General features: G+C 41.3%; 1 protein-coding gene across 9 annotated transcripts in view; it reads right to left on the reverse strand.

Moving 5' to 3' along the window:
• Window positions 1–18,763, reverse strand: part of EBF1 (early B cell factor 1) — a 372,164-nt gene that overhangs the window by 134,833 nt on the left and 218,568 nt on the right. For all 9 annotated transcript variants that reach the window (XM_015585196.2, XM_015585198.2, XM_015585197.2 and 6 more), the window contains one exon: window positions 5,100–5,181. In XM_015585196.2, coding sequence (XP_015440682.1) covers window positions 5,100–5,181 — 82 coding nt within the window. The remainder of the gene's footprint in view (window positions 1–5,099; window positions 5,182–18,763) is intronic.

The raw sequence follows: 18,763 nt of genomic DNA on the forward strand, positions 1-18,763 counted from the left end.
ACAGTCCTTTGACATTAGCATCTTTTTAGTGTCAAGATGAAGAAACAGGCTCATTTAGTCACAGTGAATTTCCCCCTGTCATGAGCTGTTTCCATACCTAGCTTATCCCGCCTTCTCCCTTCCTCTCTACCTCCCCACACCCACTAGACCTGAATGAAGCCTGTATCCACTGTTGTATTTAAGCAAGTTTGTTACCCTAACCACAGCCTGGGGATTTCAAAAGAAAACATCCATTGTAAATTTAAGAGGGAAAAAAAAAAAAAAAGATTGTACCAGATTTTCTGCAAGGTTTATTCCATACTGCCTTCAAGTATGAACACAGCCAAGGTCTGCGGAAAGTGATTAATTTCTTGCAAACACTAAGGTCACACTAATTGACATGACCTGTGTAATTAAGCAGTCTCTGTTTACACACCAGAAGCTCAGCCGCTGTGAGGCTGAGTTTGCTTGACAGAATGTCTTTACATGTCAAGAGATCAACAACCTTTCTTATGTCCTCCTCAGTCACCTACACAGGCCTCTGATTGCTGTTCAGAGGAGACATGCTCTGGCATAGCTGTATGAAGATCAGGCTGGCCTGGTAAGCATACAAAATGGGATGAGAGAAAAAGAGCATCCATGACAATCAGAAGAGCTCACTTAATAGGCAGGAGAGAGCATTTTCAATCAGCTGTCTCCAGGTCTCAGGTTTTCCATATAACTGAGAAAAACCATGTTGAGATGTAAAGAGTAAATCAGAGTTTTCTCTTGCCAAAAAGACAATCTCTTACTCCTCAGAGGCAACAGCAACACAAAACTATTTGAAACCGGCTCCTCTATTAGTGTACTATGAGAAAAATGGTAGAAATTTTAAATCTTGTTCACAGGAAAGCTTCCACAATGTCACCATGACACATTTCTGTCAGTCAGGACAGCTGCAGGGAAGACCGACCTTCCCCTCCTTGGTTCAGTCCTGGGAGTGGGAACTCAGCAGGATTTCTTAACAGAGCACTCTGAGATTGCTGGGGCCACTTTACTCACGCTACACCTAGGTCAGGGATCTTTCTCGGCCTCGAGAACTGGCCCAGTCCTCCATAGGTTAAATGGAGCTCGGTCAGTCTTCGGAGTAATCGCTTCTTTTTCTGTCGTTCACACAAGTAAAAACCGACCAACACTGTAACTGTGTTCAGAGACAAGGCTCACACAACTCATCGCTTCCACACAGCTCTACCCTCTGCTTCACACACTTTGGTGGCGTTCCAACGCTCTCCATGCAGATGGTATCTTTAGGCTCTGTTAGGGTGAACATCTCTTTAGCGATGACTTTCCTGAGATTCCAGTACATACTCGTGGGCGGCCACAGTGGCTCTCAGATGTTGAGGGCCCACCCAATTGCCTCACCAAGTATCTGCCAACAGTCTCTGGACAAGCTCTCTACCGTTAGATAGCATTAGATAACATCTCGGTCAGAATGGTTGGGTTGAATCACTGCCTCGCTGCTTAATTAATCAAATTGCTTAATTTCGCTAAGCCTCAGTTTCCTCATTTGAAAAATGGGACTAATCTATATTTGCGCATTCCTAATAAGAATATTGTAAAGATAAATATGATAACTTATGTAACTACTTAACATAATATCTAAGTTAGCTTTATCATCATCATTACAGCCAATGTCCACAGATGCACATCGAGATACATGTATGGACACATGTATTTATACACAGGTATAAGGAACACACCGAATGCAGACACAGTATAAAACAATCATCTCTCCGGCACTTAATGCAGTTAGGAATAAACCAAGACAGGAAACAGGAAGAGTAGCCAGCTTGGGATAGAGGCACAAGAAAAAAAAAGAAGGATTATGATAGAGTTTGGGGCTCACTGAGTTGAAGTTACTGGAAATACCCAGCAGGCAGCTGTTGGGCTAGGTCAGAATCTGAATGTCAGGTCTCAGGGAACCTGACTCAAGAGTTCTCAATACTCAAAATGTAATTAAGATGCTGGAGGTAGAGAAGATACAGAAGAGAGCCTATAGAGTGAAAAATGATCTGGATCTCATGAGAAAACTTAGGGAACACCAGCACTTACAGGACAGCAGACAAAGAGCATCCCTTGGAGGAGACTGAGAATGAATGAATGTTGTTATGATCCAAGGGAAAAGATGAGTTTGAGAAGGATGGAGGGGCTACCAGCATGAAACGATGCAGAGAAACATAGGAGGAAACGGTCATAAAAGAACTAAGACTGGAGAAAAAAACGAAAGGTTGAATAAGGGATATTTGAAATTTTACTTTAACTCTATTGAGGCAATTCATCCATTCTCTGGGGCATAAATATCCCTGTGCATAAGACCATGTGCTAATTATGTAAAATGATAATTGATAAAAAGTGTAAATGTACACAGACACAAGACAAAATGAGTCAGCATTCATTCTGTTACAGGTTTCCTCTATCCTCTCCCAGGAAGCAAAAAGTGGGTGATAGGAACAAAGCGAGTTAAATCTGAGATGCAGTAAGGAATTTGTTGTTCCTGGTAGAAAGAGATACAGCTCTTTAACTCAAATGTGGACTCTGGGATGGCCAAGGAAGCTCCTCCTTTTGAGAGAGGTCCACCTACTTTAGGACCAGTTGGAGAATCATAGGAAAGAGCATTGTCAGGGTTCAGATAAATCGTTTGTATTTGAAGGACAGTATGGATGTTATGTCAGGTAGCTCTTGTGCCTAATCAAAGAGTACACTCTTTTGGACAGTAGCACTGTTACCAAGAAGAGTCTGTCAGAGGTTACCAGGTATAGGATTGAACCAATGATTCTCAACCAGAGGCAATTTTGTATCGCCACCTCAACCAGGGGACATTTGACAATGTCTTGGTGATATCTTGGTCTGTCACGACGGCGAGGGAGTGGGGGGGTAGGAGTGGGGGCGGGGTTCTCTACTGTCATCTAGTGGTAGAGACCAGTTACAATGGTTAAACTTCCTACAAAAGCACAGGACAAATCCCTCCTTTCCCCTCCCCCAGCAAAGGATTAATCCATCTAAAATGTCAATTGCACCCAGACTGGAGAAACTCTATACTGAAATACTGACCCAGCTTTAATTTATCACATGTATTTTCTCCAAAGGCTTACATTTCTATTTTATCATTTGCAAATTATTTATGCATTCAAAATGTCTTTCTTTCACGTGTTGTAAAATAAGCAGAATCGTCATTTTTACTCCATTTTACAGGTGAAGAAACTGAGGCTCTCCAGAAATCTAACTCGTGCCTCCTCATCTCAGTAACTCTCCCACTACACAAAAAGTAACTACTCTGTCTGCAAAAAGAAAACTCTAGACATTCTCAAAAATAACAGACTGAGTTAGGTTCCCATCTAAGAGCTACATTCCTGTAATTTAAGACTTTCAGACATTTTATTAGCAGATCCCATGAGGGGAAACAAGGCCCCAGAAATCTCACACAAATGTTCTTTTAGGTTCTCAATGTCACCAAAGTCCATCTCTAACTCTGCTGTCCTGAGAAGCACGACAGAGTTGACCCTGATATTCAGAAGGCTTTACACGTGCCTACTAGACATGTTTATCAGCCATGGATTGATTTGTGCCTAGATATGCCTAACCCAAGCTTGGTTATATGGCTCCTAGACAGCAGAGATATATGACTCATCTCAAGGCCTAAGCAAGCTGCAAAACAGTTTATACTGAATCCTGGCCTCATATTGCAAGACACTTAGCGACACACACCTAGTGGCGTCGCTCACATGTGCTGTTTCACGAGCAAACCTGACTCCAACTCAACTCGGAAAGTCCTGTGCGGAAACAAGGGTGTCAAGTCTACCAGCTTGGGATCAGAAACAAGCCAGGGGGAGCATTTTTTGGGAATCTAAGAGTTCTTCCCATTCACCTCTGTCAGGGCAAAAGGTGGCAAGGCCACCACGATGTCAGGGAAACACTTCCCAATATCAGAGGAGAATGTCTTCTTTCCACTGAATTTGTTCTTTCATGAGGCTAATACATCTCACTCATCTTGGAGACTGAGAGATCTGGATATCCAAAAATCGTCTCTTAGAATTATCCCTTTTCTTTGTCCCATCAGAGATTGTGCAGCTAAAGGTTTTAAAGATCCTCTCAGAGATCATACATTTCAATCTATACTTAAAGCTGACTAACTCTACCTAAGAGCTTACTCTAAGCTCCATGCAGACTGTGAGGGCATACATATCCGGGTCTTTGCACCGCTGAAAGGGAAACTAATACTGACCATGCAAACGAGTTAGCCGTGAAATTAGATGGAGAGCAATACTAGGGCCTAGAACCTTGCTATTCAAAGTGTGGTCCATGGCACTGGCCTCGCTTGGGAGAGAGTTAGAAATGCAGGATTTTGGGCTCACCCCAGAATTTCATTAGCACTTTAACAAGAATCCCAGGGGATTCTTGACACTTTTGAGTTTGAGAAGCACCTGATTGGACTTAACAACCTTTACTAAAACCCGACTACCATTCTGTGTCTTTGAAGTTAACACATTTGCTTTCCCATCTTTTTCTTTTAGTAAATGTATGATTAGATGAGGTTAGCATGTCACTCATGCTTTAAGTGGTGGCAGATCTGATGGATGCTTGAGAACATTTACATGTTCTATACAAGGACACTTCTGAAACAAAACTGAGTGTCACTCATATCGGTCTAGATATGCCCTGCTTCTTCAGGGGTCCATTTTTAGTGATAATTACTGCTAACAATCTTCAAGATTGGAAGGAGAGAACAGAAAGAAAGGAAGGAACAAAGCTCCTATCTACCAGTTTTCTAGTTGTAAAACTTTAGGCAAACAATTCATGCTTTCTATGTATTTCATTTAACCTGCAGAGGTTTAAGTCTGTGAGTCCATTCTGGGAGCCAAAGAAGGCTAAACCAGCGAACGCAGGTGGTGTGATCCCAATTCTTCTCTAATAAAAACAACTCCTAGACAGCAGAGACCTGAGAGACCAAGAACCTCACCTGCTCTTCATCTCTGGGGAACCAACTAGACTCTCTGTCTTCTTCTGCCTAAGACATATTTTTTTTTATCCTCTTTTGATATTCATGTCATTACTGAGATTTAAGAAAGACAAGACGAACTTACCTGGAATCTCCGCATGTCACGTGGGTTTCCTGCATTCTTTAGGCAATTTTGGTTACATTTGAGGAAAAATTTCAAGAAGAATCTATGAAGAAAAAAATTATCACAGTTAGCATTTTAGTCCTGACAGAGAAGGGAAAAAGTAGTAAGTCGCTTCTGGGTTGTACATTCTATGCACGTGTTCTGAAACATTCAAAATGGTGTTAGAACCAATATTTTAAATTTTTAGCCTTTGTTTTACATCCAAGCTGGAATGAAACGCTCCCAATACCGCCAGCAGATCTCACAAAAGAATTAAGCCCCCAAGGAAGTATTTTCTCTCAGACAGAGGCAGTCTTTACCATAATTTAAGGTAGGTTCCAATTGGGTATAATTGCCTGAGAATTACTCATGGTCCCTAACAACATGTAATTTAAGCCCCGTAAATTCACAGATGACAACCTGGCAAAATCCACGCTGGATGAGTGGAAGGAGATGGTAAACACTTATCTTAGCATCTCCAAATAAAACATCCTGATTAATAGTACCCATGGGCTGTAGGTAAAACTCACATGCTGACTGAAGTCTTTCGACTTCTCAAATATACCCTGTATGTTTTCCTTACACTACGTACAAAACTTATTTGCAATTAAATAAGAAATGTACCGCCTCATTGCCACCTTGGTCCCTAAATTGGTTTTAGTGTAATATCCATGGGTTTTACTTGCTAGAGTGACCAAAGGTCCCAATTTGCCAGGAACAATCCCAGTTTATACCAGCTGTATTATTGTAATTATTAATAGTACCCACTTTAAGTTGCAAAAGTGCCCTGTTATGAATGATAAATTAGATAGTCACCCTATAATTTGTGACATTTCTTATGTCGCAATTGTGTAAGTCCATGAGGTAAAGGCAGAAGACATCAAAGGCATCCTGCTAGGGCATGCACGTTAGGTGCCTGCATGTTCTCCACTTGCCCAGGTTTGGGGAAAGAAGCATTTTAAAAAGCCACTTTAAGTTTTTGCATTCCTTTTTACTTTTAGACCTGTGGATTTCAGGCCCAAATACTTTCCAAAACTATCAGAATGCATTAAAGTGACAGTCAGTTAAATTCTTGTAGGGATTTTCCTTTCTTCACCTTTCTCCTGCATCACGTCTGCACCGGAGTAAACTTCTCACCTCAATACACATAATTCGTGAAGAACTCTCACACCACGATGGCTCAGTCTGAATTTAGCTCTGAGCACAAAGTCTATCAACCAAGTAACACCAGGGTCCTCCGTAATGAGAGCATAGAAGAAAGATGCACCAAGTTTAACCAATTTCTGAATATAAACTAAGAGAAGTCCTAGAAGACTCTCTCTCCTCCCTGGTCTCTCAGCATCTGCCGAGAGGGGAGCATGATGCGGGAATAACTCTTTGAAGAGAGACAATAATTTTGTCAACCAAAAGAATAACATTTTAAAATGTAAACATCTTCCTGAAATGGCTCTTTCAACATCAAGCAACATTCAGCTGCCCATCAATAAAAACTGGCTTCTGAATAATGTCACCCGTAGTTTTAGGTTCTCTCTGCAGAGGCCAAGGTTTATCAACCTTTCCTACAAGACAAATGACTTGTGGAGTACGGCTGAAGCCCAACTGTGTAAAATGAAATCTGACTCTGGTACTCCTTCCCTACCACAAGGAGCAACATTGTCACTCCCTAGGCAATCAGCTGGTCCTGACTTGTGTCCTCTTTCCATTGGGTAGACTTGGGAAAGGATGGAGGTTAAAGGACTGGTCACAGTCCCAAGCACCTTCGTATTGTCCCTTTCATCTGAGCTCTCAGAAGTGCTGGGTGGCTCTAGTGATCATACGAGGCTTTCAGAAACTATTGAAAGAGGTGGCGCTCAGGACAGTAAGTCTGCCATCCTGCTGGGGTTTCAGCCTACATCCAAAGACACCTGAAACGTGAAGACTGGGTATTCCCTTCAAGCACAGCTAGTTGGAAGGGCATATTTAAAAGCCATCTCAAGAGAGGGCTGATGACCACTAAGTTGACAAGGTGGAAAAGCCACAGCCTTTAGAAATAACTAGAATGAGGTAAGCAGCTGACTTTCACTGCATCACACTATTTTAATCTATATATTCGATATAATAAGTTTCTACCTTATAATGCAATTGTGAGAATTAATCGCAATAACCTATAGTGCCCGCCGCACGGTAAGCATGGTGATGGTGGCAGTGACAAGAATAACGGCGTCGTGGATTAGGTGCTTATCTCATGCCCAGCACACTGCAAAGAACTTCAAATTTATTTTCCCATTTAATCCTCCCAAACAACCTCTGCTATTTATCCCATTTTATAGATGAGGAAACTGAGGTTCAGAGAAGTTAAATAACTTGCCCAAAGGTCAGGAAGTGTGAATCTAGACCTCAAATTTAGACAGAGACTGTGCTCTTAACCATTACACTATAGTAGTTTTAGTGATAATAGAAATAGTACAGTATTGATATTAATACTAATTGTACTACGATAACAATTATCCTAATAAAAGTAAAGAAGAGCAATTGTACAAGTAGTTATTGGTATGATTATTTCCATACCGGCAACGGGAACATTGCGGAGGGAGACGTCACTGCCATTCTCCCTCCCTCCATGGTTGCCCAGGGTTGATAATATTTGCCACCTGTGTATATTTAAGCCATTTGAGCCCAGACCCGACAGCCAGATTAAGGTTGTGTTAGAAGGAGCTGTCAGCACACCCCCTGGCATCTTCGAGTCAGACAACTGCGAGCCACCATGAGGGGGTCCATCTGGTGCCAACATGGATTCTGAAAGACAGGCAAACAGGATGCCAGCTCTGCCAGAGAAAAACAGAATCAAGGGAGCGAGGATCTTCTGCTCCATGATGGGCAGGGCTGAGGTGCCTGTCAGCAGCCCATCATTAGCACAAAAGCTATGCCGGGCACACACCGGATCCCCGTTACCCTAAGCTGCCCTGTCGCTTGGCATGCTGGCAGAAGCTCCTGCCCGCCCTCTCAACAGCGGATCGCTTGCTGAAATTGAAGGCTCGACCATCTGTCGTGGGGAAGAGATGGCATCAACTGGTGCCCAGGGCCTTTCACAAGCCCTTATGTGGCAAAGACGCTCTGAAGGGCCGCTTCTTGTGGGGAAAGCCAGCCCTACCCCAGGGGGAGCCTCAGGAATTCTTTCAAAGTTTTCCCTTAAGTAGATGCCAAATGTCTGACCCTTTCGGATCACACTTCCTTAAAGAAACTGAGAGGAGTTAGAAGCAGGAGTTAAAAATATCCACACTGAGATATAGAACTAGACGTGGCACATGAATTTGGGGGATGGTTTTATCAGGCTGTTTTTAAGGTATTTGTAAAGCCAGGGTCCCGTACACGTCTGCTGGCCTGCGGAGAAGACCTCACATTTTGAGGGAGCTTTTAACAAAGTGAAGGTTATTGTAACTCAAAACCTCACTTTTGTTTAATGAATTGCCATGGTTTGTGTGGCGAGTGTGTTTGATAAAGTGTCGTCAGGAGAAAGAGCGTAGTGGTCTTACCCCAACCATGGGAAACTGACTTGCAGCAGGACAAAGCCCCTATTGACCCTGCAGAGTTCCAAAGAGTTCCATAAACGCAAGGAAATAGCTCAACCAGGATGAAACTCCCGTCTTTGGGGGTAGGGGAAACAGAGTAATGAGAAACCCAACACTTTTTCGTTAACTTTCCATAAGAATATATCATCTTGTGTAAAGCGTTTATATCCCCAGTATCTCACTGAATCTCACAGAAATTCTATAACTTAGGCACACCAGGAATTATCAACCCATTTAAAAGGCAAGAAAACTAAACCTCAACAAAATTAAGGTATTTATCTACAGTCAAAACTAAACTAATTCCCTACATTGCCTTAACGATTACTTAGTCTAACTTCCTTATTGTGCATATGAGAAAATGGAGAGATATCAGGAAACACAATAGTCACACAGTTTTATTAGTTAAATAAACTTTATTAGAACTATCATCCATGTATCCTGACTTCTAGTTGTATATTTCCAGCATAAAGTTAGCTTTTCGAAAGCCAACCCATAAGAGCTCAGTACCCGAGCTATTGAGCTTTTTAGTCTACTCCTTTAATTAGGAAAGGGGTAGTCATAAAACCAAAAGTGAAATCCTATTAAAAAGTTGTGTTTTGGTTCATTATAATATAAGACATTAGCCCATCACTGAACATTAACTGAATCGCACACATACGTTGGTAGAACAAAATTGATTTGATACGAGTAAAAATGATTTACTCGTATCACATTTTACCAGTCAATAGATATTCAGTATATTGAGTAGCTTCCATGTAACTAGCAAGGCGCTGGATACCAGATGTCCCTGCAGGCTCTTCCAAAAGGAAAATGCATAGAATTAGCCAGCAGGATCTGACCTATTCATATGAGGATGTAAAATAACAGAAAGTCAACTGTGTTTACCCAGCACATGGCACAGGACTCAGAACCCAGTGGGTGTCCAGTAAATATTTGCTCAACTAAACAAAACCCAAGACTTCTACAATAAAGACAGCAGTAGAGTATACTGGACAAGAGTCCAGGTTGGAGATAAGGTAAGACTGGGCAAATCTTGACAATACCCTTGAACCTCAGTGGCCTTATTAAAACGTGAGAATAACGGTATCTTTCTCCCAGGACCCCTATGTGGTTTTCATCATAAATTTATTTTCACTGTTTAATTAATTGTATGACTTTAGACAAATTATTTTACCTCTCTGTGCCTCAATTTTCTCATTTGTAAAATGGGGGGGATACTAGAACCTACTTCAGAATGTTATTGAGAATTAAATGAATATCATATGTGGAGTGTTTAAATAGTAAATGGCATAGAAAAAGAAATAACTATTTTCATCATCATTTATCTCTGGTAACTGCTTACTGCCTAGCACTCAGACATGTTGAGATTTTCAGATACAAAAAAAAAAAAAAACTCTTTTTGAATGTTGTTTAAGAAAAGAAATGAAGATCTACATAACTAAGGCAAACTAAGCTTCATTGAGTGACCTACAAAAAAGAAAGAGAAAGCAGAAACCAAGGAGAGAGAATAATGACTACAGCAGCTTTATCCAATGGGCAAGACTCATAAAGGAGAAAGGTGGCAGCTTAAATCATGGAGGACTCCAGCTAGTCACAACTGAAGGGCACACACAGTAAAACTGTCCATTAAGCAACAGCTTGTACATCATTAATTATTATGCAAAGCATTGCAATAGCACTAGGCTGAGCAGGTTGAGTTTTTACCTCCCCCAACCAAATTCTGAAAAATCACGTTTAGATGTTTTCAGCTGCTTTCATAATGCCCAGACTGGAAAGGAAAAGCATCAAGGCACACCTAAACCAAGACATAAAACCCCCATTTGCAGTCTTAAGGCTCCCCGAAAGTTCTTCTGACTTATACCCACAGATGGTTATGTGGCAGATGATCTCTTCCAAAGATATGCAGGACACGGAGACTCAGTCCAGCCCAGGGCAGGAAACAGCTGTGTGGAGACAACTATGGGGTCCCTTCTGTGTGCAGTTCAAGCTGCTCCCACACACAAACTCACTGGAGGGTACAGAGGGAAATGCCTCAGGATTCAAAATGCCTTTGAATCCTGAGGCATTTCCCTCTGTACCCTCCAGTGACTGCACCATCTGCCTCTCTCCATGGACTGCACCATCATCTTTGCTTTGACAATGAAGCACTGAACTGCCAGCCTCCAAGACTAAATCTACTGCCCAGATAGAACCAATGAAGACTTTCCAGGAGTACAAGGATTCTCGCAAATTGAAAATTTTAACCAGAAAGCGGCTATGCCTACTCAGACTGTCCGAGCTGCCAAGGGCTACAGAATGCCCTCAGTACCCCGTGGCAGCCCTCTGTGGAGAGGTAAACAAGAGACCCATGGCCACTGCCATGAAAAACAGGTCTCCCTTGAAAACAAGGGAGCTAAAACAGCGAGAAAGAAAAAAACCCTATTTTCAATGTCAACACTTTTGGGATCCTGGTACACAGAAGAAGTTGTAGAGTACAGTTCATCCATGTGAAAATGTGATACCCATAAGTCTGCCAAAATCCCATGATGTCATAAGGGAGGGCTGAGTGAGGGCAAAGGTTCCTCATCACCAAGCTAACCTTCCCTCCTTTTCTAATATTAAAATGCACTGATGGGAGAGCACCTGCCTTGACTTGAACCCCTGCAGTTCTGTTCGAGAGGTGACAAACGAAGAAAGGGGAGAAATAAGATCATGGAGGGGATTCTACATGGCCGAAGCAAATTTTCCCCGCTCCCCGCAGTAGAAGGGGGAATGACGCCAAGTTGTGGCACTATCTTGGGGATCCCAGGGGGCGAGCATGTGGCTGCCCCTATTATTGGACACTGACTTCAAGGAGTTTACCTTTTCCCCTGGCCAAGGTCCCTTGGATCTTGGGCATTTCTGGAAAGTGTTCTCAGTCTGAAGGGATGAATATGATCATCTTGAAAAGCACTCATTACCTCAGAGCTCAGAGTTTGGCCTTGATAAAAGAACATAATTAGTGGCAAGGATTTACGGGGAGGAAAAAAGGTGTTGGGATATCATAGCAACAGACTAAAGAATTTAAAAATAGTTTTAAGAAAAAGGACCCACTGCTCATAGTCCTCATGCCAGAAGTCAAGGTGGGAAAAGACATCGGGATAATGAAATGAGAGAGGGGAGAACAAATAACTGGTGACCAATGGGGAAAAATAAATTGCAATTCTTTAGAAATGACACAGAGAAGGGAAGTCAGAGCGAGAGTGCTGTAGCTTAACAGAGACCACTGCGAGGTTTGACCGGAAATTAAATGAGAACGTCTGACTCATCCAAAGCACTGTAAGCTTGTGTGTAGTTGGGAAGGCATTCATCTTCAGAGATATTCTTTTACAAAGACTACTCAAATGCCAAGTGTTTCTTGCCACAATGTTTAAGGTGCAAACACTGGCCCTGGGCGGACATTGATATCATCCTAATAGTTTGATATGTAGTAGGAACAAGGCAGAGAACAAACCCAAGTGTTGGTCTGTCCTTCTCAAGGCTGGGGACAGACTGAGGACAGACTGTCTTAAACTGTTTCCATTCTAAGGAACATGATATGCAAGGAATCACATGACGCTGAAGACCTGGGGATAGGATCTGAGAGAGACATCAGATCTCAGGCCTCTGGGTCACTGGTGCAAATCGGTGCCCAGGCTGGAAAACACACAAGTGCAGTGGTCACTTTGCTTCAGCAACAACATCCCACCCCACAGAGCCAAGCATACAACATGAGGTAGGAGGAGCCTCAGTCCCTCAACTTAGTAGTAATTAGAGCAAGCACATGAGTATATCATCTGCAATGCCCTGTTGTAAGCTCTTGATATGTAGTAATTCATCTACTCTTCATGACAACCCTATGGAGTACTATTTTCATTCTCGTTTTATAGATAATGATGTTGAGAAGTTATATCATATGCCCAAGGTTTCCTATCTAGTAAGTGGCAGAGCTGGGATTTGGCAGTTTGGCTCCAAAGCCCACATCCACTAGGCTGCATTCCTTTGTGTGTTATGTATATTATATTATGAGAGTATGGGACATTGACCATATATTATTAACATCTCCAAATTCATTCAAAATTACTGCTGAAGTCAGCATAAAATGTTCAGGTATTGTCACTAGAATATTCTTAATTAGAAATTATAAATTTGCTCATGACTCTTGCCTATTTCAAAGGGATTTTAACCATAATGAAAGCCTAGAGGGTGGGTCTGGTCATAGAGCCAAACAAAATTTGGAGAACGATGAATGGCCAAAGAAAAACCAATGTGATCTGGGTCTCTTGGGAGGATTCAATGAACATCAGCTTAAGGACTTAGTTATACTATATGAATTTACCAGTTATACAAGTATCTATCTTTGAATGTCTTTCCATCGGTCAGAAAGCCACAGATTGAAAATGAAAGGCTTTCAATACCTCTCTGTTTAATTCTCACGTATTTAAAATTTTAAAGCAGATTCATTTAGAACCTGATGTTAGAATTTTACTTTTCCTCCTAAGTACTCGAAAGGTTTCAATATTAATTTCCCCTGTGCAGGTGACAGATGGCAGAGACAGATCTAGAAGTTCAAATCCAAAGTAACTGAAGCATTTGGATTTTCTTGGATACTCAACTCACTACTTTTTAAAGACTTTATGAAGTATAAACATACATTGTCGTTCACTCACTCAACCAACAAATAACCCCAGGGAATCTAACATGTACCAATTCTTCTCTCTCGATGCCATGGGTACTATGGGCATGATGACTTTGGTTTAAGTTTTCTTCACAAGAAAAATAAAATAAAAGGAAAGAACTTATACTCAAACTTACAGGAAATTTTTTTTTGACTCTGAGGATGACAGGGTATTTGAATAATTATCAAGTAAGACTGAATACTCATGAAGTATTAATCTGTTGTGGGTGTTCTGGCAGGAGTTGGATCAGGGACTTTTTCAAAGTCCTTAATAATGTCAAGATTGTACCTTTCCTAGCACATTGGTCCCCCACTATTCACCTTCCAGTATTTTTTGCTTCAGTCACATCACGTTACATTCTGTGCCTTGAACATGAAGCTTCCTTCCTACCTTCACTGTAGGCTGTGTCCCCGGGTCCCATACCATCTCAGCTTCCCATAATCCTACTTAGCCTTCCAGGTACAGATTAAATGCACTGTGCCCAGGAAACTTTCCCAAATATCCCAGCTAGAATTAATCTCCTCTTCCACTCTGTTATAGCTCTTGTCACACTTGGTCTTCACATCTTGCACTCCAGTTACTTGAGTAATCGTCACCTCCTTCATGACACTACAGACGCCTTTAGAGTGCCTTTCTATTCACCATAGCATCTAGTATGGCTGTATGTGGAAAACAGTAAATAGATATCTGATTTAAACTGATTAAATATTAATGGCAGTTAACTTTTTATTATAACACAAGGATTATTTCTTTCTTTCCATTTTTCTATATTTTCTGAATTTTCTATAAACAGGCATCACTTTAAGAAAAAATAAACATCTTTATTGTTCTAAAAATTGAAGTGAGTATCACTCAGCATGGAACCTAGGGAATGTGACCCCATATTGCGATGAATAAATTAAGAACCAAAAAAATGAGTGTCTTTGCCAGTCTTTGTGCTCTAAGATTTGCCAGCTAATTCAAACAAGAACAGTTAAGAGCTATCCATCACACACCCTGTAAAACGTAGATCATTTATTAGTTTCACATATACATAATTCATAAAAAAATTATCAACTGGACAGATTCCACACCATTGGTGCCCTCAATTTCCTACTTAAAAAATCCTCAATGACAAAATTTTAAATTTTATCTCTAAATTTAACTTGCCATTGTTCTTAAAACATTTAAGCACAACCCAAAGGGACAAAAGTCTAAATAACAAAAAGTATGACATGAATCTCCTCACTCCAAAATTCTATAGGCCCTTCTGATGACTTTGTTGAAACCAGTGCTGAAAGCTCTTGATGATTTGCTATTTCTTGGATTCAGCCTATTGCCTTAAGTCATCCATTTCGTCATTCAGCCCACCCCTCATTTACTAAGTATTTACAAAGCACCAACTATGTGCCAAGCACAAGCACAGAGACAACTTCCTCCCTGCCCTTGTGGAAGCTCACCAAAGTGTAGATCTCAGGTCACCTGTGTCAGAATCACCAGGACACTTGTCCTGGTGGGAGTAGGTTAGGGGATAAGGTACTTAAAATTTTTCGATGTATAGTGAATCTTGAGAATGAGTATCTACTTTATTTTTTTAAATCAATAGTAATGTCAATACCATGTGAGAAATGCAATGATGACATTTGTACTAGAAATAGTAAACTTCTTTGAAGGGATGGACATCTAATCATGTGTCATTAAGGCTTGGTGCAAAAGCTTCTGTCAAATCACCTCTGAGTAAAAAGAAAAATTAAATTCCCTTGCCAGTCCCACCTTGTCCCCAGCACAAGCCACAGAGAAAGAAAAGAGTTCCTAGTTGCCAGAGAAAGCTTATATTTCACAAATTTTTTCTTCAAGGAGAAGAAACAAGCTTCTTTTTCTAACAAAAAGAAAGAGGAAAGAAAAAGGCATCAGATGAAGAAGCTCTTCCTCCAAAAGAAAAGCAAGGTATCTAATGATGAAAATTATTTTGAAACCTGTTTAAATCATCATCACCTTTTTCTAAAACTCACTCCACTTGTCTCTCAATTTTTCTGGACACACCCCTCCTGGTCCCCATCTCAGTATCAACCATTTTTGCCTCCCATCCTCCGAGCTCACAAACCATTGGGGATAACAAATTTAATTTAAGCAATGGCTTTCATTGAAAATAACCCCTGCATTCCAATACCACACAAGCCAAGTTCAGACAAAAACAAGTGACTCCTTAATTTGGATTTAGAGCTCAGGATCCGTCTCCAAATAAAAATGACCAGTGAGCATCATGCCCACAGAGCACTGACAATAATCTCATGAGCTCCAAATTATTCCAGTTTATATTATGAGTGATCCAATAAGTCTGTGTGTTCTAGTCCATAAAAATATAGGAAGAAATTTATCATTTTAAAATCATAATGCAAAATAGAGTCTGACACTTTATTAAGCACTATTTCTCATGATATCATAAGGCTGCTGATGGAAAATGAAGCTAAAGCAATATTATAAACGAACAATGACATAATTTAGACTTTCTAAGGGTACTTTGTAGCTCCCAGGTCATACCCTGCCCTCCCCTGCTCCCCTCTCCACATGTCACTCTCAAACAGCTTCAGCTTGAAAGCATAAACATGGGAAACAAAACTCCAAAGAAGCTTTTATTTTATCATGAAAATTGGTTGATCATTTAAGAAAACAAAGGATGCTAGAATGCGATGAGAATGTAGAATATATCTAGTCCAGATATTCTTACTCTAGAGTCTGTGGATAGTCTGCATGGGGTTCTTGAATACCTCAACAATGTATTCAAATTTTTGCACACACTTTTTTTGGCACAGTGGTGCAGAGTTTTCACAAGATTGTGGAAGGAGCCTGTGAGTTGACTATCCAGAATCCACCTTCTCTGTTTCGGTAAAAGTCTTCCATTCTTCTTTTGGAGAACTTTCTTGGTCTCACGCTAGAGTCCTTATAGATCAGCAGCATGAACTCATTCTACATTTGGGCCAGATGGTGCCTGTGACCAGGGCCTGGCCAGTCACAGCTTCACATCCCCCAACTATGTGATTGCTTTGAAGATGCGCATGTCACCCAGGTCGAGCCAACCAGGCCCAAACCAAACTAGTTGCAAGATTTTGGTTTGAGTGGCTAAAAACAGAGATAGGTTTTGTTCTACCAGACTTAAACCTGGAAAAATCTGATGTTGAGTTTGCTGGAAAATTCTATTCTTAGGGATGAATCCATAATAGAATATAATCCGCTAGTATCCCACCTAATAGAGATCACAGGACAAGGAAACTCTGATAGGTGGAGAGGAAAGAGAGTAGGAGAAGCTCACATCATACAATGCCTTACATGAAAAGTGAAGCCAAGTGGAGATAGAAATGTCTATAGAATGATGAAGCTGAGAAGGCAGCAGAAGGAAGGGTCCTAAAATAGATGTGTGTGAGAGAATATTCTATTCTACTAAGATGTGGTAACTTTCAGGCTGTAAAACTTCATCATCCTATGACCTCCTTTCAAGTCACCATCATTAATAGATAGATAGATGAGAGAGAGAGAGGGTGAGAGAGAGAGAGAAAGAGAAAGAGAGAAGAAGGAGAAGGAGAGGTGGGGAGGGAGAGAGATGGATGAGTGGGTGGGTGGATGGACGGACTGATGGATGGACAGACGGACATCTCTAGGCAGGTAACACCAATGAATGAACTAGGCTGCATGTAAAACCACAGACAGTACTAGGAACTGAAGAGTGAATGTCTTGTCGACAAGGGACTCTTCTTCAGTTGACTCCACTTGGAAACATAGGGACAGTGTCATCAGAGCTTCCCATTTCAAGAGAAGCTGAAAATTCACAGTACTGAAAGTGCGATTTGCCAATCTTCCAGACAATACAAAGGCCAGACAAAACAAATCTAGGAGAGGGCTCCCAGTCTGCATCTCTCACTCTAAGTTGTAATAACCAAAGTAGCAGCAACTCACTTGTCTGTGATGTTAGGGTAAGTCTTCATTGTGTCCATTTTTAAATTTAAAATAATAATAATAATAATAATAATAATAATAATAATAAAAGGACCCCTATGGCTCCATTAAATGGGACTCCTTTCATTAAAAGAACACAAGTTGTTCTTGTATTGAAAGTAATGGCATGTTCTTTCGTTATTTTCGAGAATCCGGATGTAGTCAAACTTGATTTTTTCCCCCAGACCTTTGGTAGCTGATATGTTGGGTAAAAGGAGAAGTTAGGAAAAGCATCTGCACCCAGAAGCAAGAGAAAGCAGTGCATATTTACCAGCATGAGGCTGTCCATAGACAGTGAATACAAACACAGAAAAGCCTCCCATGCCCACCTCTTCAAAGCTGGATTTCCTAGGGCACTTAATTCAATCAGAAGCAGTAAGTTTTAGTAGCATCTTACAAGCAATTAACCAGGCAGGAAACAAAACACCTGACTTGGAGCCTTCCTTCCAGCTTCTGAAGAGTCTGTGGTCTGAGAAGTCAGCATTTGGAACTTTCTCTATGGGCTACATGGTCAACCTAGTCCAAGCAAGTTTTATGTCTTCCTACATTTGATGGGAGGACAGATGAATCTGACCTGGCCTTACCAGCATCAGGATCACACTACGTTTTCACATGGAAAAGCCCCCATTTTACTCAGTGTTGTGCCAGGCACTGAGCAGTTATAGGAATATTCCAATGAATCCTTACATACCCCATTAGTCAGGTCCTATTAACGTCCCCACTTCACCGATGAATATACTGAGGGCAGAGAGGTTAGCAAAAGATCCCAAGGTCTCATAATAACTGTAAGGTGCAGAACCAGGACCTGAGGACAGGGTACAAGTTCATGATGGAGAGCAAGACGGTAGTGCAGGGCTCACTGCTTAACCTTGGGCTGACCTAAAAGTGTGACTGTGTGATGAGAGGGGCCTTCTGCTACTCTCAGGACAAATCTCCTCGGATAAAAAACAAACATTCAACCTTGTGCTAAGTTCCATTAGCAATAATTCTTTGCTAAATCATTAATTTAAAAAGTAGCAGGTTATACTTTTGAAACTCTGCTTAGCTTCAAAGATCGTTTCTAACTTTTCTTCAATTGGTTTTCAAAAAACCTTGAAGGATGTGTTAGGGGTGGGTAGAGTCTCCCCCATATGATAAATGACTCAACTGAGGCTCAAAGGAGCTCTCAAGGACCCTAGGTTCTGCTGCTACTGGGAACACAGCAATTCATATGCACTCATGCCTACCTATCTATGATAATTTAAAAACAAAACAAAACAAAACCTCCTTGTGCCTCCAGAGCACCCCTCTCCTTCATGATCTGGACCACACCTGCTCCTGTGACCTTCCTTCTCCCACCCTCTGCCTCCGAGCTTGTGTTACATCCACAGTAGACCACTTCCCCTTCCCCCCAGCACTCTCTCTGCTTTGCCAACACCACCCCTTTGCATGTGCTGTGGCTCCTCCTGGCATA

This window comes from Pteropus alecto, unplaced genomic scaffold, assembly GCF_000325575.1.
Source record: "Pteropus alecto unplaced genomic scaffold, ASM32557v1 scaffold40, whole genome shotgun sequence".
NCBI classification, from domain to species: Eukaryota; Metazoa; Chordata; class Mammalia; order Chiroptera; family Pteropodidae; genus Pteropus; species Pteropus alecto.